This window comes from Rhincodon typus, chromosome 5, assembly GCF_021869965.1.
Source record: "Rhincodon typus isolate 14 chromosome 5, sRhiTyp1.1, whole genome shotgun sequence".
Lineage (NCBI taxonomy): Eukaryota > Metazoa > Chordata > Chondrichthyes > Orectolobiformes > Rhincodontidae > Rhincodon > Rhincodon typus.
The window spans coordinates 87,847,948-87,871,198 of record NC_063336.1 but is presented as its reverse complement, the minus strand read 5'-3'; the positions used below and the strand labels follow the sequence as shown (position 1 = coordinate 87,871,198).

The 23,251-nt window shown below is 40.0% G+C and overlaps 1 protein-coding gene across 6 annotated transcripts; it reads right to left on the bottom strand.

Moving 5' to 3' along the window:
• Positions 1-272: 272 nt before the first annotated feature.
• eef1a1a (eukaryotic translation elongation factor 1 alpha 1a) lies at positions 273-21,025 on the bottom strand. Of its 6 annotated transcripts, none has more exons than XM_048597280.1 (8): positions 19,718-19,738; positions 11,835-12,008; positions 8,072-8,251; positions 7,692-7,988; positions 6,748-6,898; positions 5,860-6,116; positions 747-981; positions 273-664 (listed from the first exon to the last, which is right to left on the bottom strand). In XM_048597280.1, the coding sequence occupies exons 2-8, from the start codon at positions 11,976-11,978 to the stop codon at positions 540-542; spliced, it is 1,389 nt and encodes a 462-aa protein (XP_048453237.1). In that variant the 5' UTR covers positions 11,979-12,008; positions 19,718-19,738; the 3' UTR covers positions 273-539. The 6 variants fall into 6 exon arrangements, with proteins under 6 accessions (XP_048453237.1, XP_020374666.2, XP_048453238.1 ...); XM_020519077.2 differs by lacking the exon at positions 19,718-19,738 and adding an exon at positions 12,974-13,095; XM_048597281.1 differs by lacking the exon at positions 19,718-19,738 and adding an exon at positions 12,881-12,901.
• Between the last annotated feature and the right edge of the window lie 2,226 nt (positions 21,026-23,251).

The window sequence follows — 23,251 nt, the reverse complement described above, 5'->3', positions numbered from 1 at the left end:
TTTTCATCATTACAGTTATTCACTATATGGCAACATAACATTAACTCAAATACAAAAGTTTTTTTTTTTTTTTTTTTAAAAAGAAAACCATGGATTGCTAAAGGTTTGTTAAAAGGGTACCACAAGTTATGATGCAAAAGCACTAATGGTAATCGTGGCAAAGATTAAGAACAGGAACAAGACAAAGAAACATTTTCAGAAGTTAAAAAAGGGATATAAAAAAAAGTGTATTCTGGAGTCATGGTCTCAGAAATGGAGAAAAACATTCCAAATCATGGTTTAACAGTTTTAATTTCTAGGACAATTGTCAAGACATTGGTTTTCACTTAAAAGTACAGCTTTTAAAACTAATAACTTAAAACTGCTACAACGTAGATTAATGAAGTGGTCCACAATCATTTCCTTCGGAAGTATTTACGATGCATTTTGATTAACCAGTCTTTTATTTTGGAGCTTAAATGGTAAACTGTGATCATCCACTCTAAAACTGGGCTGCCAACTGTGGAGGCTGAAGAAGTGGCAACCGATAAATGTCGAATTCATCTGCTTTTCTGAGCCTTTTGGGCAGACTTGGTTACTTTGCCAGCACCAGTAGCCTTTCTCTCAACAGCTTTGATGACGCCAACTGCCACAGTTTGTCTCATGTCACGAACCGCAAAACGACCTGGAACATTTTTTTTTAAAAAGTCTGGGTTACATTCAAGTTTAGTTTGACAGTAGTTGAACAAGTATGCAATTTTACTTACCTAAAGGTGGGTACTCAGAGAAGCTCTCAACACACATGGGCTTCCCAGGTATCATTTCAACGATGGCAGCATCCCCAGACTTGAGAGATTTGGGGTTATCTTCTAGCTTCTTTCCAGAGCGACGGTCAATCTTCTCCTTTAACTCAGCAAACTTGCAAGCAATGTGAGCAGTATGGCAATCCAAGACAGGAGCATAACCAGCAGCAATCTGTCCTGGGTGGTTCAAAATGATTACCTGTATTAAAAGAAAATTGGTTTTCAATATACAATTTAAACATTTTACTGCAAACATTTTTCAGAAGAGGAGAAACTTTGAACAGCATATTTAAAGCATCCGAAAGGCACATGAGAAAATATGGCCATAGATAAATATACTATGCCAGGTGACCCACAAAATTTATTAAAAGAAAGATTTTAGAAAGTACCTTAAGGAGGTAAGATACAGGAACAGAGGAGTTTACTGAGGGAATTTCAGACTTCAAGAGCAAAGCACCTGAAAATGTGGATACCACTGGAGGAGCAATTAAAACTGAGAAAATAATTGGATAAAAAAAAAGTGTGACAAATTGCTAACGTAACATCCCTGTTTAAAAAAGGGAGTAAGGCAAAAGACAGAAAATTACAGGGCGATTAGCCTAACCTCGGTTGTGGGTAAGATTTGAGTCCACTGTAAAGGATGAGATTTCTGAATATTTGAAAGTGTATGGTAAAATAGGGCAAAGTCAGCATGGTTTCATCAAGGGGAGGTCATGCCTGACAAATCTGCTAGAATTCTTTGAGGAAGTAATAAGCAGGGTAGACCAAGGAGAACCAATGGATGTTATCTACTTGGACTTCAAGAAGGCCTTTGACAAGGTGCCACACAGCAGGCTGCTGAGTAAGATAAGGGCCCATGGTGTTAGAGGCAAGGTGCTAGCATGGAGAGACGATTGACTGTGTGGCAGAAAGCAGAGAGTGGGGATATAAGGGTCTCTCTCAGGATGGCAGCCAGTGACAAGTGGTGTTCTGCAAGGGTCAGTGTTGGGACCAAAACTTTTCACTTTATACATTAATGATCTAGATGAAGAAACTGTGGGCATTCTAGCTAAGTTTGCAGACGATACAAAGATAGGTGGAGGGACAGGTAGTATGGAGGAGGTGGGGAGGCCGTAGAAGGATTCAGATAGGTTAGGAGAGTGGGCAAAGAAGCAGCAGATGGAGTACGATGTGGGAAAGTGTGAGGTCATGCACTTTGGTAAGAAGAACAAAAGAACGGATTATTTTCTAAGTGGGGAAAAAATGCAGAAGTCTGAAGTGCAAAGAGACTTGGGAGATCTAGTCCAGGATTCTCTCAAGGTAAACTTGCAGGTTGAGTCAGTAGTCAGGAAGGCAAATGCAATGTTGGCATTTATTTTCAGAGGACTTGAAAATAAAAGCAGGGATGTACTACTGAGGCTTTATAAGGCTCTGGTCAGGCCACATTTGGAGTACTGTGTGCAGTGTTGGGCCCCATATCTCAGGAAGGATGTACTGGCCCTGGGCGGGTTCACAGGAGGTTCATGAGAATGGTCCCAGGAATGAAAAGCTTAACAATATGAGGAACGTTTGAGGACTCTGGGACTATACTAATTGGAGTTTAGAAGGATGGGGGGGGGGGAAGAAGAGTCTAATTGAAACTTACAGAATACCGAATGGCCTGGACAGAGTGGATGTTGGGAAGACGCTTCCATTGGTAGGAAAGACTAGGACCTGGGGGCACAGCCTTAGAGTAAATGGGAAGACAAGGAGAAAAACTTCTTCAGCCAGAGAGTGATGAATCCATGGAATTCACTGCCACAGAAGGCTGTGGAGGTCAGGTCATGGAGTACATTTAAGACTGAGATAGATAGGTTCTTGATTATCAAGGGGATCAAGGGTTACGGGGAGAAAGCGGGAGAATGGGATTGAGGAACTTATCAGCCATGATTGAATGGCAGAGCAGACCTGATGGGCCAAATGGCCTAATTTCTGCTCCTATGTTTTATAAACAATTGCCTACGAAGCCATTTGAAAACAAAAAGTTGAGGATTCTAAAATTGTGGTCTTTCTGACCTGCAGCCGATGCAGGTCAAAAAGCACAGAGCAACGGCTGAATCATGGAGTCAAAACATTAAATGGAGATTTAGATAATCAAAACATTTGAGGATTGAAAATGGGAGGGTGGTCAGGAGCACATTATAAAGAGTCAAATCTAGAGATAAATAATGTATACATCCAAGTTCCAGCAGCAAATATGCTGAGATGAGTCAGAGTTAAACAATGCAACAGGTGGGAAGTAGGCAGCGTTGGTGGTTATATAAATGTGGTGTTAAACTCATGATCAAATACAAACAAAGATCATGAATGATCTTGCTCAGTTCACGACTGGTTACCAAGAATGTAAACTGCCATCAGGGAACAGGCTGTGTTGAGGACTGAACTGGCTACACAGCCCTCCCAATATTTAACTAGAGAAGGCATCTTCTCAGACATGCAGCTTGACAAGTTTAATAAAAGGTCCATGGACAGTGGTGGTGAGAACCAAATTGTCACTGGCACACGTGGCTTCTGGTCGGCAGTCTCAAAAAAAGGTACCATGAGAGGATAATGTTTAGATGTAGATGAGAAGTTATAGGGGCCAAGGATAGAATGAGTAACAGAATGGAGGGGAGAAGCCTTTGTGGCAGATTTTCTAGCTATAAACAGGATAGATAAGAATGGACAAAGGTAAGACAGCTTGATGACAGTAAACAGGATTTGGAAGGAGGGTGAAGTAGTCAGTTTTATCACAAAGAATCCTGAGACTTTGACAAGGGTCATTTCAAGCTGTTACTGGACCAGAAACTTCATTGGAAGGTTTCAGACACTGAGATGGAGAAAGCAAGCACACAGATTTAGAAGCAACAAGTACATTCAAGAAATTCAGGGGCAAATAAAATGAGAGAGGTTAAAAGGAGAATTTAAGTAGAATGATGACCAATGTTCTATCAAGTGCTGTGCTCTCATATAACTTAAAAATACCATGCAGTTAACACAGACCACACAAACATCTTCAAGGGAATGTTGCTAATGTACATGGCAACTTTAAAAATGACTGCACAGTACATTACTTCAATTGCACGGAACAAATACTGGTGATGATAGTAAATTTAGGAGGGGACTTAAAGTGCCGAAGGAGAAGGAGCTATTAACAGTATCGAGCAATGTAAAAGCTCTGAAAGGAAGTTAACTGTCAATTTGTTCAGACTGGGAGGGGATGGGGAGTGCACTGTAAGAGATATGATAGACTCAGGACATCAGGTGAGTGTTAGGGTAACAGGGAACGCATTTATCTTATTGAACTGGAATCCATGAAGTTCTTCTTTTTTTGTTATTGAAGGCAATGGCCATTTAAGAACATGTTTTCCATTGAAGTAAGGATTATATTTTCATGCACAATAGGTCAACAGTTTTAGTGATCAACAGGATAATTGACAATGCTTTAAAGTGGTCCAGTTAGATCTGACTAAAATCACACTTACCAAAGACTTACAATTCAGTGATTTTTTGGTTTAACAAAAATCAGATGAGGAAAATACAAGGAGGAACAATTCAGTCAAGACAGTAAACATTTAAAGGTTGAGGTGTAATCAGCAAATCATGCTCTAGGCCAAGCATTTGGGTAATTTATAAGTACATGCGTAAGACCCAAGGGGGAAGGGTTTATTTCCGAAAGACAAAGAAATGACACGAGAGGGGGTGATCAAGGGCATAGAGCAATATTGAAATGACAGACCTCCTTGTCTAATTAGTGTTATTAACAATGGAGTAACAAGGTCACATGAAATTAAAAGATTCAGGGATGTGGCCACATGTGGCTAGAAGAGATTGTGGGAGGAGAGGGCTGCAGTAAACCAAAAAAAAAAAATCACCAAAAAAAGTCACAGTACAGAGACAGAGACAGAGGAGGAGTAGAAAAAAAATCTCTAATGAGAAACTTGATGCAACACTTGTATGGGTAATACAGAACAAGGAAGTTACACTGACTTTTTGAAGATACAGAGGAAGAAGAGGGGAAGAGTGAAAAAAGTTAATCGAAGGGCGCAGGTGCAAAATGGCAAAAATATGCGCCTCAAAAAAAGGACACCAGAAAATTAATGATGCACAAGCAACCTACAGAATGGACGGAACATAATCTGTGGGGAAGACCAAGCTGAAATTAGGTCTAATGAAGATGCTGCTGGTTGGATGGAATCAGCAACAAAAACTAACACTGGTTGCCAAGCTACTGTTGCCAATGTGTATTCTGTAATTAGAAATTAGAGGAGTATACCTCAAATGTGCGCTTTCGAACATTTAAAACAGCTGGTGCCAGTGCCTACAGAAAATAAAAATCGAAACGTCCATGCTAAACTACCCATAGTATCAGGGCATGTGCAGAGTTACAGGCATGGGTGAGTCTGGGTGGGATGCTCTTCCAAGGGTCAGTGTGGATTGATGGGCCAAATGGCCTTCTTCCACATTGTAGGGATTCTATGATTCTAACAATACAGCCAAGGCTATGTCTGCTGATAGGTATGCTGGGAATCATTTATCTATAAGCAAACTACTGATAACAAGGTAACATTTTCCCAACCAATCAAAACTGAGAACTAAGAAGACAGCAAAACAATAAAACAAGTTACATGATTCAAACAAATTTCAGATAATGTCAGTCATCATTCCAACCTCTGTTGCTCCAACCTCAATTTGCATTTTGACACGACGACAAGATGTGATTTCTGTCTTCAACATCACCACCACCTGCACTAAGCCATACACTATCCTGACTCGGTACTATATTACCATTCCTTCAATGTCACCAGGTCAAAAATTCTTTCTAAAACAGCACTGGAGGTGTCCCTATACTATATGGTTTGCAACAGTTCAAGAAGGTAGCTCACCACCACCTACCTTGACGGAACTAGAGATGGATAACAGATGTTGGCCTAGTTAATGATAGCAATATCCCATTAAAAAAATGCAAGAATGAAAAGTAAGAAAAAAAACTAGAGTGTCAATATAGGTTTCCATTCAATGCCAAAGAACAATCTTGTAATTAATATGGACTAATAGAAAACAATGCCAAAGCACTGACTTGTGAAGTGAAGTTGGCAGCTTCCATTGGTGGGTCATTCTTGCTATCCCCAGCAACATTGCCACGGCGAACATCTTTTACAGACACATTCTTAACATTGAAGCCAACATTGTCACCAGGCATAGCTTCAGTCAGGGCTTCATGGTGCATTTCAACAGATTTTACTTCTGTTGTCACATTAACAGGTGCAAATGTAACTACCATTCCGGGTTTCAGAATACCAGTTTCAACACGACCCACTGGTACAGTACCAATACCTGCAAGTGAACATAACAAGTTCATACTTTAAGATTTGTAAAGCAGCTTGCCCAACCCAAAATGTACACATTGAACTTGCTAAGTTCAATAGCACCACCATTTAAAATTATGATTAAGAAACAAAGGCCATAGATTCAAATACCACTATTACTAGAGTGGTTGCAATATACAGTGATCATTCAGGTCATGTTATTTCTAAAGTTAATACTTTTGTGGCCTCCTATTCTCATCATACTACATTATAAGAATGGTATACATTGTATTTTTACTGAGCAGGAGACATGGATTTGTCATAATAACAAGTTTGTTCACTTTAAACTTCTTTGATATTCGAGAACTTTATTATTAAAGCTATTTATTTCAAAATTTCAGTTGAAAAATCACAGCAGTAAATTCGGAATGAATTTGCTTAGGCTCAATACTTAAAGAAGTAAATGGACAGTACCCAAATTTTAAATTGGCATTCGTGCCTTTTGACAAAATGATCTTTTGTGACATCCACTGATGGATCATTTTTGTACATGGAAAAATCCACCACTAAGATCTAAGTTTTAGTAGAAAAATGAAGAACATATTTCGCTTCAAAACAGCCACTTGACAACATTCAGATCTGAATACTGTAATACTTGCCACCAATTTTGTAGACATCTTGCAGAGGAAGACGAAGGGGTTTTTCTGTTGGCCGTTGTGGTGGTAGTATAGAATCTAAAGCCTCCAACAAAGTAACTCCATTAGCATTACCTTCCTTACGGTTGATCTTCCAGCCTTTGAACCAAGTCATCTGTGTAAAAGAAACACCTTGAATATTTACTTGCTACTACCGAACAGTAATATAGCCTATGAATAATGTTCCTTTATATTCAGCAGATTTCACAACCACAAAAAAAAAGACAACTTTGGTACATACTTAACTTTGGAATGGGCAACCAACTCTATTAGATTAACTCCAGCCTTCCTGTTAAATGCAGAAAACAGTGACCCTGAGCCCTTATTCAAAATTAAGTAGGCTTAGGCATCATCAGCTGGCAACTGCAATACCGCCCCGATTAAGCACTAGGGCAAGGAGAGTTGATGCAGGACTCCCAGCAAGAACACAGGATGTCCATTAAAGACACCCATTTAATCCCCAACCCCACCAGTAGTCAGGCACCGTACACATCAGGAGATGGGTGATCATTAACTTTACTTCAGAATTCCTGCTTCCAACTCACCCCCACTACCACTGGCTTGAATGCCATGATGATCTCGGCCTTCTATTAGGTAGATTACACTGCCACAATGCCACTGCTGGCAATGACAATTTGCCAACTTTTGCATGGTGACAGCAATGTGGAATCTACACCACAGTAGACCCCAATCATGGGAAAGGCTACTATATTGCCCGGAAGGCACACAATTCCACAGGGAAGGTCCAACAGAATTCACAAGTATCCCCCAGTGTCTCTGAACAGTGGGCAAGGTTCCCATTAGCCCAACAAGATCATGGCCATCAGTAAAGGTAGCATCTTCAGCAACATTTAAGATTGCACAAGATTACTACAAATTAAACAAAAAAAGTGTTTTAAGTTACTTACATTAGAACTAGCCTCCAGCATGTTGTCACCATGCCAGCCAGAGATTGGTACAAATGCCACAGTGTCTGGATTGTAACCGATTTTCTTGATATAAGTGCTGACTTCTTTAACAATCTCTTCATATCGTTTTTGGCTATATGGGGGTTCAGTTGAATCCATCTTATTCACTCCAACGATGAGCTGTTTCACACCCAGAGTGTAGGCCAGAAGAGCATGCTCCCGAGTCTGGCCATTTTTAGATATGCCAGCTTCAAATTCACCAACTCCAGCCGCCACAATTAATACAGCACAGTCAGCCTTTAAAACAAATAGATATTATATAATTCACTTTACTGTCATTTTTCAAAACTGTTACCTTGGTAGTTCTTGTCTTGACATACCTGAGAAGTACCAGTAATCATGTTTTTAATGAAATCTCTGTGACCAGGAGCATCAATAATGGTAATATAATACTTGCTGGTTTCAAATTTCCAGAGAGAAATGTCAATCGTAATACCACGTTCACGTTCAGCCTTCAACTTGTCCAATACCCAGGCATACTTGAAGGATCCTTTGCCCATCTAGAAGAATAGATACAATGATTGCACATCAGAGCTGCTGCAAGCCAAAACAGAATGCTAAAATTATACAGAAACGCAATTCCAGCATCCAGAGGTTTTGATAAATTAAAACACGCAAAGACAAAATTATAAAAGCAAATCTTAGTCATGCAGATCAATGTTGTACACTAACCACTAGGAGATTTTTATATCAGCACTTGTAGCTTTGGCACTTAAAATATTGTGACAATCAGTTGCTGTTTCTCAAAGATTCAAGATCACAAAGCTTAGCACATCTGCACTGCTGAAATTCTAAGTCAACCATCCTGCCTGCTCCCATTCTGCAGAATGCAAAGGTATACCCAAGTTGGTCCTGTACTAACAGTTCTAACTATTGGAGATAATACTGGTGACGTTTTTATTTGGCTCTTACCAGGGAGAAAATAAGCCCCTAGCATGAACTGTTGTTTATTATTATGATGGTCACAATTTCTTATAATAATCTTGAATCATAGATTGAAAAATGCTAGTATTCACAGGAATGAAACTGGGGGCTCCAATTTTCATGCAAAGGACATTGAATGTGAAGGCATCAGCCCAGATGCCATTAGGCAATGGTGGTTTATCCAGAATTGACAGACAATGAAGATAGTGTTTTGTCACAGCTTTCAGAAGGATCATAGGAGTGCCGCAGTTTTTGTTCACTTTTCCCTTGGGAGGAAGGGCTAGCACAAACCAAGTTCAACAGATGCATTGGTTTCCCAAGGAGTTGTATTTTTGGCAGCAGTGTTTCTTGGGCAATAAGTGTGAAGCAACTATTCATTTCCACTGTAGAGGCCAGTTTCACTCGTTTCTTTTCTATTCAGTGCAGCAAATGCTTTTGAAAATGAAACAAAAATTGTTTATTTATAATTCAACTGACAGATCTGCAAACATTTATACAAACAAAAAAAAAAACTGTAGATGCTGGGAATCAGAAACAAAAACAGAATACTGGAAAAACTCAGCAGGTCTGGCAGTATTTGTGGAGAGAAAGCAGAGTTAACATTTCAGATTAACTGACCCTTCTTCATAACTATATTCTGAAAAAGGGCGACTGGACCCGAAACGTTAACTCCATTTTCTCTCCACAAATGTTGCCATACCTGCTAAGTTCTTTTCCCAGCAATTTCTCTTTTCGCTTCTGATTTCCAGCATCTGCAGTTCTTTCCGTTTTCACTAAGGTTGAGGGTTGTGTGGTGTATAAGAACTTCCTAAAGGCATTGGACAGCATCACATAACAGTCTTGCCAGCAAAGCTGAAGCCTGTGAACAAAAGGGTGACAGCATGGATACAAAGTTATCAGACTGATAGAAAAACAACTGGTCACCATTGCTGTTTACTAACTGCAGGACAGTGAACAGCGAGGTTCTCCAGGGATCAGTGTTAAACCCATTGATGTTTGTGGGTATTCTTGATTACCTTTGATGTACAGAGCACAATTTCAAAATTTATAGATGATAAACCCTGGAAGAACGCCAAGGATGATAATGACACAGCTCAAGGATACAGGGTAAGCCGTTTAAGATGGAGGAGAAATTTTTTTTCACAGAGTGGTGAGCCTGTGATATTCTCTGCTGCGGAAAGCAGTTAAAGGCCAAAACATTTAATGTTTTGAGAAGTCAATAAATATAGTTCTTAGGACCAAGGGATCAAAGGGTATGGGCCAAGAGCAGAAACAGCTATCGAGTTGGACCATCAGCCATGATTATATAAAATGTCAGAGGCCCGAATGACTTATTCCTATTTTCTATGTAACAGTTCAAAAGCAGAGACTGGTTGGTGGGAAGTACAGACAAAGATGAAATTTAATACAGCAGTGTGAAATAACAGATTTTGATGGGACTAGTGAGTAAACGCAATATAAAAATGATTTTAAAATAGCATGCAGGAGCACAAGAAAACTGGAAACACAATTGTTGAAGGTGGCAGAGCAGGTTGAGAAACTGGTCAGTAAGCCATATGGGATCCTGGGCTTTAATTGAGAGACAATTAAAAAAAGCAAGAATGTTAACCACTTTCATACAGCACTGAACCAGAAGAAACTGTAGATGCTGGAAACCTGAAACATCTACGGAGAGAAAACAGTCAATGTTTCAGGTACAGTGACCCTTCTTCAGCACTTCAGTGGGCATTACACTTCGAAAAATGTGGAGGATTAGTGAGAATATACGGAAAAACAGTTACGAAAATGGCTCTGGGAATGAGATTTCAGTTATAAAAGGAAAAAAGGTATTAGCCAAGCTTCTCTCAAGAAAGCCAAGATGATAAGACAAATTGAATGGTCTCCTTCTACACTGTAACACTTGTTTTTGTTTGCAGTTTATACTGATGTTGTGTACCTGACTTAAACACAAATTCTACGAGGATCTTAAATTTCAAATATATTTCAAGCAGTATACCCATGAACTCTATCACAGGCTAACAAAGGAATAAGACAACCCTGCAATTACAGCTTTTGCAAAAATAATTCAAATTGTTGGTAGTTTTTTTTGACCAGCTGTCAATTGGTTATTTTAAAAGTTTCTATACACTCAACGCATTTCCTCCGACAGTATACCACAACTATTAGATCTGACCCAAGATCAGATGTGTCAGGGACTAGTCTCAAGGCTCTATGCATATAATTAAGTTAGGTACACATAAGCAACCTTTTCGGCAAAATAATGCTTGAAGGTTCTCTTCTGTCCAAATAGGGTAGCTTTTATTTTCATATTTGCTTACAATAGTTTTCTTTTAAAAAAATGAAACTAATCTGAAAGGGCACAGACTACATCAGTGAACCACCCACCCAACATAGCTACTTAGAATCCAAATCCTTGAAGCACAACCTACTCCAGGTTTTCTATTCAGATGGTTCTCTGGAAAAAGAAAATGCAAACAAGACAACCATAGTAACATGCTTATGTAGGGATCCTGGTAAGTCAATGCTCCAATCATGCAAGACCAGTAAGCAATTTAACCCTTTGAGCACTCTAGCTCTTTCCAGGCCAGAACAACCTGGAACATACATTTCATTCTAGTTTCAATTTTACAAGCAAAGGAAATTTAATTCGGACCATACTCAAATCAAACACTATCTACTAACGGCTACTGGATTAGAACTGGTGTACTCAAAGGATTATTTTCTTTCCACCCAAAAGCCAGAAGAACTTTGTACCACATATGGTACATTAGTAGCTTTCAGTATAATAAAGCTTAGCAAAAACAAATGGAGAAAAAATAGGAGATAGGCAAGTGCAAACCCTGCTGATTCTACAGATGCAACACCTTGGATTCTCTTCAGAATTTAGCCTACCATTGACTTTGGTAGTTTCATTCTCATTTTTCAAGAGCTCGGATCCACAAAAACAGAATAGTAACTTCGTGTCTAGTTGCAGTGATGAATACAACTGAAGTGGGAGGGTTAAAAAGAGACAGTTTCATTATAATGCAAGTTTGTTCAGTATCCTACATGGTATTTACAATATTGTCATACTCATCACATCTTTAATTATAGAATCGTACAAGGTAACTTTGCAACAATACATCAACAGCCATAAAGTTGACCTTCTTGCTTTCTCACCTCAGCAGCTTCCTTCTCAAACTTTTCAATGGTTCTCTTGTCAATGCCACCACATTTGTAGATCAAATGGCCAGTGGTGGTGGACTTGCCAGAATCCACATGGCCAATGACAACAATGTTGATGTGGATCTTTTCCTTACCCATTGCTTTTGCCAGTGGGTTGTTGCCTCAGCCCTAAGGAACCAGGGATGGGAGTTAAATTGGTCGATAGAGAGAAAAAAAAAGTTACGAAGCCAAAAAACGCAATGCAGACGCCCTCTCCCCATCCCAAGTCTCCGAATTACAGGAGTCAGTGGGTTTACTCTAAAGACAGTGGCCATCTCCTCCTGTATGAGAAGTGGGGGGCGGGGGGGGAGAGCGCCTCGCTCGCCCTTCAGCCGCTTTCCCTCCTTTTCTTGTTAAGCGCATCTCTGTTATTTCTCCGAATTGTTACAGTGATAAAGATACCTGCTGCCTTTCCCTCTCTAACGCCCCCATCCCAGTTGATGTTGCTCTCCTCCATTTTGACTGACAATAACCGCAGGGACACACCGGCCATTTTCTCACTAACGGGCACCGAGCCGCCCCCACCCCCAACACACCGCTCCTCCGTAAAGGTCAAGGAAAAGCTTCACCCGTAACCGTCGCCGAACGATCACCAACGTTTACGGGAAAACGGCAGAAGAAAAAAATCTTCAAAAAAAAAGATAAAAAGCCCCACCGCCGCCCACCTGTCGGCTGCAGCCCCCCCCCTCCTATTTTATACTAAGGATGCCACAGAAAAGCGAACGCCAGTGGTGGGGGGGATAAAGAGAGCGAAGACTGCTCCAGTAATAGAAGATTAAAATATTAGGGGTCGGAGAGGGTTCCCCTCCCCTCTCAATTCACCCTGGAATTAGCCAAATCGAACCGAAACCCGTTTCGCGGCCGCCGCCTTCTAACGGGGACGCGGCTAACGGAGCTGGCCCGCAGCTTCGGTTCCCTCCAGCCCGGTCACACCATCTCCTCCAACAGCAGCACTCCCACCCCCCACCCATCCCGTTTCTTTCACCGCTTCACCTTCTCACCCTCTCGATTGAGAAAGAGGTGGTGGAGATGGTTATCGCCCGCCCTCCCGCAATGGGTCAATGCGTCGAGGGAAAGGGCCACCCGACACCCACCTGCTCCACACGCGCTCGGCGAACAGGCGGAAAGCGGCTGCGTCACGGCTATTAATAGGCGCCAGCGGGTGGGTGCTGGGAGGAGGGGGTCCGCCGATTGACTTCAATTGCGACCCCCCCGCCAACACACACAATCCGTCCCTAGCCCTCGCGCGACGACTCCGTCCCCCCGCCCCTTTGCCCTCGAGACAGGAGCTCGAGCTCGCCCGCTGCGTAAACGGATTCGACGGCGGGGGTTGGGTCAGACTGAGAGAATATCATCGCGTCCACACAGCGCAGGAGGCCATTCAGCCCGATGTGTCTGTGCTGCCTCAACAGGGAGCCACTCTCCCTCACCCACCCAATGACCCGACGCCCCCCGCTAACCTTCCAGCGGCTCTGAAAACTTTTCCTCCTCAGGTAATTCTCCTTCGAAAGCTTCCACCGCAGCCCCAAAGAAAAACGCACTTTTTGCCAATCGCTTAAAAGGGCGGTTTCTCCCAGTCTGCTGACATCTTATGTTATCTCACGTAAAATATAACCTGTTCTATTTGATTAGATGTGAGGGTTTGTCCCCAGTAGCATCTCACTGTAAGCTTTGCCACACTAACAAGTGTACCAAATTTGTTGACCATGCATCGACTGAGAGAAAGCAGTGTGGCAGGTTGAGGTGAGGGAAAAGGGGTGAAGTGTCATGTGTGTTAGTGCATATGTAGACCCCCTCCCTCCAAATTTTGAAGGGATATTTCAAGGGTTAACTTATACACCAAGTTTAAAAGTGAACCACACGTGTTTGTGGGTGACAGTGACCGTTTTGAAACACCAGCAACCAACACCAACAGTGCTACTCCCCCGCATCTTCACCAAATAGCCCATATTGCCAGCTTGATCCCCTTCATCTGTTCAGGAGATATTAGTGAGAGAAGATCTTAGATTGGAAGATCAATATCTCGAATCAGTTTAGATGGAGCTAAGAAACAGTGACGGGCAGCAAAAATTGGTGGAAGTTGTTTATAGGCCACCAAACAGTAGTGCTAATAAAACTGGAGATGCATGTAACAAGAATGATAGTGTAATCACAGAGAACTTCAGTCTACATATAGACTTGATAAAACTAATTGGCACCATTGCTATGGAGGAGGAATTCCTGAAAATGGTCTTCTTGAGGAACCAAGTAAAGAATAGATTGCACAAAACTAGATTTAAAGTAATGAGAAAAGACTGATTAATAATCTTGTAAAGGAGCATTCAGGGATGAATTACCATAATATTTGGGAAGTTTGAAAATAATGCGGTTCAATTATAAGAACAGTCAGGTTATGATAGAACTATGTAGGTCATTGTACTCTAGTTGTGTCCTAATCAATGTGCATTTCTGGATGAGGGACAAGTTGGCTATGGTAAATTGAGAAAGTACATTACATAAGAACTAGGAGCAGGAGTAGGCCATCTGGCCCCTCGAGCCTGTCCCGCCATTCAATAAGATCATGGCTGATCTTTTTGAGACTCAGCTCCACTTACCCGCCCACTCACCATAACCCTTAATTCCTTTACTGTTCAAAAATTTATCTAGCCTTGCCTTAAAAACAGTGAGGTAGCTTCAACCGCTTCACTGGGCAGGGAATTCCACAGATTCACAAGCCTTTGGGTGAAGAAATGCCGCCTGACCTCAGTCCTACATCTGCTTCCCTTTATTTTGAGGCTATGACCCCTAGTCCTAGTTTCACCTGCTACTGGAAACAACCTCCCTGCCTCCACCTTATCTATTCCCTTCATAGTCTTAGATGTTTCTATAAGATCTCCCCTCATTCTTCTGAATTCCAATGAGTATAATGCCAGCCTATTCAGTCTTTCCTCATAATCCAACCCTCTCAACTCGGAATCAACTGAGTGAATCTCCTCTGCATCCCCTCCAGTGCTAGTATATCCCTTCTCAAGTAAGGAGACCAAAACTGCACACAGTACTCCAGGTGTGGCCTCACCAGGACCCTATACAGCTGCAGCATAGCCTCCCTGTTTTTAAACTCCATCCCTCTAGCAATGACAGACAAATTAAAGACAGACACTAAAGGTTATGACCGAAGACTAACACTGGCTAGCCTTTAAAGAATTAATAAATTATTTACAGCAAATATACATTCCTTTAAGGCATAAAAACCTAACCACAAAAATGATTCAACCATGGCTAACGAGAGAAAGATTCTAGGAGATCTCAAAAAGAGACTTATAAAGTTGCCAAAAAAAATAGAAAGTGTAAGGATTGGGAATATTTTAGAACTCAGCAAAGCAAGGCCAAGAAACCGATGAAGGGAAAATATAATACAAAGGTAAAAGAGCAAAAAAGCATAAAATCAGATTGTAAAACCTTCTGTATATGTATCCAAAGAGGAAAAGACTAATAAAGCCAGATGTGGGCCCATTACAGGCAGAGTCAGTACAGTTTATAATAAAGAATAAGGAAATGACAGAAAATTTACAAATAGTTTGTATCTTGTCTTCACAGAGGAAAATATAAACAGTCACCTGGAAATGAGAGAATCTGAATTAGTGAAAATGGGAAACTAAAATAAATTAGCATTACTAAAAATGTAGCATCTGAACCTGATGATCTATACATCTCAATGTTGAAAAGAATGCTGTAAAAGTAATGATCCTTAAATGATTGTATTTCAAGTTTTTTAAGACTCTGAAACAGTCTGTACAGATTAGAAGGTAGGAAATATAACTCCACTATTTAAGAAAGAAGATAACAGGGAACTGTAGCTTTGTTATTCTGACATCAGTCATCAGGAAATACAATCATGAATTATAAAGGATGTGCTAACTGCACAATGGAAAATAATGGTAAGTTTAGGCAATGGCAAAAGGAATTTATGTAAGGAAAATTATGTTTGACAATGTGAATGGAACTAGCAGAATAGACAAAGGGGAACTAGTAGACGTGGTGTATTTGGATTTTCATAAAGTATTCAACAAGGTCCAGTTCTGTAGTAAGCCAAATAACTAGGAAGAGGGTTTTAAATTAAATGACTAGGGCAAAGGATCAAATTTGATTTACTGCATCTTCCCAAAGAGCATGGGAAGGAAGAGAGAATGGTGTTAATACGGAAAATGATAAACAGACCATGATGGAAAGGAACAGAGAGTACAAATCCATGAGTAAATCCACTGATTGTTCGAAAGATTAGAAAAATAATAACTAAAGGCTCAGTATCTGAATGCACATAGCAAAAGAAAACTGAGCACAAGTATAATTAAGTAAGTGAAATACAACAGCCATTACAGAGAGATGACTGTGGACTGAGGTAGGTTGGGACCTGAATATTGAAGATTACATGACATATAGGAAGAATAGAAAGCAAGGAAAAGGTGGAGGTGTAGCTATGTTAATTCATGATGGTATTAGCACAACAAAGAGGGATGTCCTGAGTTTTCAGAATAGCACATGTAGAAGTAATTTGGATGGAGATGTTAAATGATCAAGTCAAGTCATTGAGTCATACAACACGGAAACAGACCCTTCAGTCTGTGGGGGAGTTCAAAACTAGTGGGCATAGTTTTAAGGTGAGAGGACAAAGACTTAAAAGGGACCCGAGGGGCAACTTTTTCACAGAGGATGGATTTTATGTGGAACAAATTACGAGAGGAAGTGGTGAATGCAGGTACAGTTACAATATTTAAAAGATATTTGGACAGGTACATGAATAGGAAAGGTTTAGAGGGATATGGGCCAAATGCAGGCAAGTGGGACTAGTTTAGTTTGGGAAACTTGATCGGCAGGGACAAGATGATGGGAATGACGTACAGGTCCCCTAATAGTAACCACAAAATAGGATGGAGTATATACAGGAGAAATAATGAGAATGTATCAGAAAAGTACAGCAATAATGTGGGGTATTTTAATCTGCAAACGGACTGGAAATATTGGATAGGCAAAAGCAACTTAGATGAGAAGTTTATGGACTGTTTCTCGGCTAATTTCTTAAGATAGTACACTGAGGAGCCAACCAGATGTCAGGCTATTCTAGACCTGCTCTTGTACAATGAGATACGATAAATGAATGACCTAGTCGTGAAGGCACCCTTAATGAGCAACAACCATAGTACGATTGAATTTTACTTTCAGCTTGAGAAAATGAAGTATAACCAAGTCCAGTATTTTAAACTGAAATAAAGGCAATTATGATGGCATGAAAACAGAACTTTGGTAAAGAATTCCAGAGAATTACAAGCTGAGAAAAGAACTTCCTCTTCATCTCGGTTGTAAATTGATAACCCTTTATTCCGAGACTATGCCCTTTGGTCCTAAACCCTCCCATGAAGGGAAACATCCTCTCAATACTCATCCAGTTAAACCTTTTCAGAATCCTACATGTTTCAATGAGATAATCCCTCATGCTTCTAAAATTCAGTGAATGGAGTCCCCACCTGTTTAGCCTTTGCTCAGAAGACAATCCCTCCATATTGGAGCTCATCCTAGTGAACCTTCTCTGAAATGCCTCCAAGGAAATGATGTCTTTGCTTAAATAAGGAGACAAGAACTGTTCACATCACTCCAGATGTGGTCTCATCAGCATCTTGTACTGTTGCAGTAAGACTTCCCTACTCTTCTACTCCAACCCCTTGAAATAAAAGGGCAACATTCCATGAGCCTTCCTGATGACCCATCTGCTAGCTTTCGGTCACATGCACAAGTAATTACCCCACATCCTTCGGTGTTTCAGCTTTCTGCAGGTTTTTTCATTTAAATAATATTCTGTTCTTTTATTTCCTCTTGTTGGAGAATTTAGAATAAGAGTCACTGTTTCAAAACAAGGGATCACCCATTTAAGATGGAGATGGGGAGAATTTTTGTTTTTACAGAGAGTTGTGAGACTTTGGAACTTTGTTCATCAAAAGGTAGTGGAAACAGAGTCCTTGAATTATTTTAAGGCAGAGATAGAGATTCTTGAAAAACAAAAGGGTGAAAGATTATTAGGGAATGTAGAGTAATCACATTAGTGATCCCATTACCAAATGGCAGACCATGCTTAAGGGGCTGTGGCTTACTTTTGCTTCTATTTCATATGTTTGAATGAGTCTCTCAAGAGCTTAGTGACCAAAATCAGGGGAAACGGGATCAGGGCTACTATGCTTGCAAGAATTGAAAACTGCTTCACAGATACAGAATCAAAGAGTAGGAAAGTATGCGTCATTCTCAGGTCAGTGCACTGTGACTAGTGGGTACCACAAGGATCATTGCTTTGACCTCAGCTATTCACAGATTGCAGCAATTCTTTGGTTGTGGGGATCAATTGTAATATCTCCAAGTTTGCTAGTGATGTAAAACCAGATGAGAATGTGAACAGTGCAGGGGATGCAAAGAGGCTTCAATAGAATGTAGACACTAATTGATTGGTCAAGAACATGGGAGATGGAAAGATACAAAGTTATCCACTTTGAAATGATAAACAGTAATGGAGATTAATTTTTAAATAGTGTGAAATTGGTAAGTGTTGATGTCCAGAGACACTTGGGCATCCTTGTTCACAAGCCACTAAAACTCAATTTGCAGGTGCAGCAAGAAATTAGGAATGCAAATTATCTGTTGATTTTTATTGCAAGAGGATTTGAGTACAAGAGTAAAAATGTCCTGCTGCAATTGAGTAGAGTCTTGGGTGATACTGCACCTGGCACGGTGAGTACAGTATAGGGGTCCTTAATTGAGGAAGGTTACTTTTGCCATAGAATGTGACAAAGGTTGACCAGACCAATTTCAGATGGTGGGAGTCACCTGAAAGGAGAGATTAAGATTGCCTGTAATTTCTAGCGTTTATAATAATGAGGTGATCTCATTCATTTAAAATTCTTATATGGCTCAAAAGGTTAGATGTAGGAAAGGTATTTCCCCTGAATAAGGAGTAGACTGTTTAAGACTGAGATGAGTTTTTTTTACTCAAACAGAAGCAAATCTCTGGAATTCTTCTCCCCCCGCCCGCCATAGCTATGAGGCGATTCATTTAGTATGTTTGGGATAACAGTGATATATTTCTATATATAAAAGATATCAAGGGATCTGGGGATAGTGGTATTGAGGAAATTAGCCATGATTTATTTAGATGGCAGAGCAGGCTTGAGGAGGCAAGTGACCTATTCCTACTCCTGCTCCTATATTGCCAAGGACCAGTGGGTAAAATTTTCCCTTGTGGGGTGAAAAATTGAGGCTGATGACCAAAGTGTAGAATATTGTGCCTAGAAAATTGTTTGGGGTGGGTGGTGGTGAAAGTGAGTTTACAATATGCTGAATACATGCAAAAAAGTCTGATTTTGGGGGCTGAAGAAGTGGGTACCTCCTATACATTCCAGTCCACTTATATGTTGCAATTTAATATATGTGGGCTGATTGTCAGATTGACTACCTAAGTACAGCCTTGAACCAGTCAACGAAGTGAAGGAGGGTCGGTCTAGCTACATTACCTTCATTGGCTCCATTTCAAAATAGTGAGAACATCATCAAAACCAGGCAGCAATTATCAAGGTTACTTTTAAAAAATGATCTTACAAACACATACTTGATAATATTTAGTTATGAAGCAAGTTAGTGGCATTGTTGTGCGCAATAGATATTTTTTATAAACAAACATTTGTACCATTATTTTGCTTATTACAGACTGTGCTCATAAAACAGAAAAGCATGCCAACTTCTGTGTTAGCTAAGAAACAGGTACAACAGTAACTTTTGTGTTAGGACATTAAGGTGCTAATGCAGGAAGAAAATCAGCATACTTAGGCTCTCAAGGCTGTCTCACTATTCAATGGGATCAGAGCTGATCTGGGACTTCATGTCATATAGCCACCTTTTGATAATAAAAATTCAGTCTGAGTTTTAAAATCAACTATTGATCTATCTTAAACACTGTTAAGGAAGAAAGTTCCAAATTTTTTACCACCCCATGTGTGAAGTATATTTCCCAACTACATTCCTGAAATTTCTGGATCTGCACTTCCAAACCATTGAAATTAGTTTTCTCACTCAAATGTATCTGTTCCCCTTAACGTATTGAAAATTTTAATCAAACTAACATTTTAACTTTCTGAATTCCAGGGAATAAAGTCCTACTTCAATTTCTCTTCTTAGCCCTTAGAGTCTGGATATCATTGCAATAAATCTTTGCTGCATTCCCAGGACCAATATATGGGTAAGTTATCTCAGTTGACTAGATTCTAGAGTGTGGTGTAAAATAAAGCCAACAGCATGAATTCAATCCTCGTTCTGCTGTAGTAGTTCATAAATACCTTCCACCTCATGTTACCCTAAGATGGGACCTCTAAGAAACACATAATAAGATTAAACAGTGACAGCATGGCTTCATAAAGAGGAAATCATGTCTTTGAGGAGATAATAAGTAGAGCAAATAAATAAGCAGCATATATTTAAGTATACAAGAAGTAATATATTTAGATTTTAAGAAGACTTTTGATAAGTTAACATATTAGGCTATTTAGTCAGATATCTCCATATTGTTGGAGGTACAGCAAATATTTTATTAACTGCCCGCCTATGGGACCAGAAGTGTGCCTGTTGATCAAATATTCTGGTTGAACATCACTATTATACTTAAATAATAATGCAACTTTGCCTTCCATAAAATTTACCAGCAAGAGAGCCTTCTCACTCGCATCCTTAACTGCTGACTCAGACATCACAGAAACACAGTAAAAGTCCATTATTTCAGGTGTATGATTTTTGCCGGTTTATCATGAGTACCAGTTCATAAGGTTATGAGACAAAAAAACTGCAGCTGCAGGAATCCAAGGTAGACAAACAGGAGGCTGGAAGAACACAGCAGGCCAGGTTAGGTTGACCATTTCAGGCCAGGCTAACCTCCCAGTCACTGCCCATTTCAGCTCCCCCTCCAACATGTCTGTCCTTGGCCTCCTCCAGTGTCACAGTGACTTGGGACGCAAATTTAAAGTACAATACCTTATCTTCCACCTGGGCACCCTACAGCAAGGAGGACTCAACATTGAGTTCTCCGATTTCAAATAACCTTCTCACTTGTCTCCCGTCTCCCCTTCAAGCTCCTCCCTTCCATTCCTATTCAACCTTCTGACCCTCCCTTCCAACCACCAACCAGATTCATCCCTCCCATCAACCAATCAGGTCATACCTACCACCAGTGTCCACCTATCACCACATTCTGTCTCCACCCCTTCCCCCGCTCTCTTTATCTGCAGCTCCCCCTACCCCCACATCCAGTCCTGAAGAAGGGTAATACCTGAAATGTTGACTGCTCCTTTATCTCCAGAAAATAATCTAATTCTCTTTTAAAATCCACAATTAAATCACCTACTACAGAACCCTCAGGCAGCCATATCCAGATCCTGACCACCTGGTATGCTAAAAAAAAATTTCCTCATGTTATCTCTTCATTTACCAGTCATCTCAAAAGGAAGTTCTTAAATGTGCCTAAAAAATGAAACAATATTCCATTTAAAATCCAACCAGCATTTTATAAATGTCACCATAAATACCTGGCATATACCTCACTGTACAAAGCCCAGGATCTATATGCCCCATGTAAGAGACCACATATTTCAGTATTTTGGGACTGTAAACTGAAGTGGAAGTTGGACTGCAATGACTGGAATATCAGGAAGGTTTTGCAACTTGAAAATCAAGTGTTGCATATTGTTGAGCTATGTAAGAAAATGTTGCTTTTTGGAAGCAAAATAAGAGAGAAAATTCAAGGCTGAATGGCACCAAGAATCTTTTGAGTTGAGGAAATTCTGCCTGGCCACAGCCCTCTGATTGGTTGAGCTACAGCATATTAAAAGTTGTAAATGCCAAGAGCAAGTAGAGAATGGGAAACATCCAGAGCCTGCAGACAAAGAGCATCTCTTTGCCTCTCATACTGCGTGGGGGGAGAAAAAGAAAATCCAAGAAAGAATTCATCTAAGACCTAAGGTTACCCAATCAACCATTGAATCAAAGGACAACCATAATTGTACAGAGTGTTTCATAATTGCAATAATAGTATCGATGTTAAACCATTTGTCTTTTACATAATTATGATTGTGTGTGTGTGTGTGTGTGTGTTTGGGGTTTTGAAGGAGTATTATTTAAGTTACATTAATTAGAAATCCTTTTCTTTTCACTGTTGTTAAAGTTAAGTATGCTACAGTAAACAGTTACTTTCACTGTTTCTGAAGTAATCAGGTCTGAATCGTTTTTGTCCCAAGTAGCAGTTGGTAAAGCAATAGTCATTTTGGTAGTCTTATTAGAAGACTTTTGGAAAAATGGGGCATACTTATTGACACTGTTTTCCTAGTCAAGTTGTTGCACTTAGCATGAATGTTTTTCATCTACGCTACCGCTTTCAATGATTTGTGCAAGCCTTCCCTCAGACATTTCACTCCTCTACCCATTTTACAATTGTATCCTTTTTTTTTACAGATTCTTCCTACCAAATGCATCACTCAACACTTCTCTACAAAGAATTTCTTCTTGCATGTGAATACCTATTCCTTCAGCCTATGTCATCTTAAATCTATCACTATCCACCTCTCAATGTGGCCAAGTTGTGTGTCATTTGCACATTTTGAAATTGTGCCCTATTCTGCTACTGAAAATAAACTAACTTGGCATCAAATAAGGATTTGGCCCGGAAAATGTTTGGCCTCTGGCTCTGTACCACACTAGATTTCACATTTGCCACACAACTTTAGTTATTACTTCAAATCTGGCTGGACCATGCACAATGTGCCAAGAAATAATCTCCATACATCAAAAACTGATTAAAAGAAAGGTTAATCGGGGTATCCAAAATGAAATTTCAAGTTTGCACGCAACAAAATTAGGTGTAGCTTTCTTTATTTAATGGGCTCAGATGTTTCTGATGCGAGCAAGCTAAAAATTTGAAAAAATACTCCTGTTGGATTATTAAACCTTCATTTAATGTTTATAAGGCATATTATTTCTAATACTAAAAATAAAGCCACAGATAACTATGAATGATTCTCTGAACATGGAATAAATCAGCTCTCATGAACCATGCCCTAAACACAACAAACATACCCAGCCCAAGTAACTCAGCATGCTTTCCAATGAGAAGATGGGCCATCCAGCCTATTTTTGATTCCTGATCTGTGCTACATTAACTATTCATAGAAGATGGCATAATGGATTAGGAAAGGAAAAAATTGGCAAGATTCCTTCCTGTTCACAAACTAACATCTTGTGCTGTAAATGTACTGTGAAAAGGATTAGACTCGGTGGTAATGTGCTTCGTATCTGTTTTCACTGTTGAGGATCATGAA

Excerpts from the sequence above, each read along its gene's own strand:
- eef1a1a (XM_048597280.1), bottom strand. The coding sequence starts at position 11,978 with ATGGGTAAGGAAAAGATCCACATCAACATTGTTGTCATTGGCCATGTG. Across the intron at positions 982-5,859 it reads CTGCCAACTTCACTTCACAA|GTAATCATTTTGAACCACCC; the intron begins GTCAGTGCTTTG and ends CTTTTAATACAG. Across the intron at positions 665-746 it reads CTCTGAGTACCCACCTTTAG|GTCGTTTTGCGGTTCGTGAC; the intron begins GTAAGTAAAATT and ends AAAATGTTCCAG.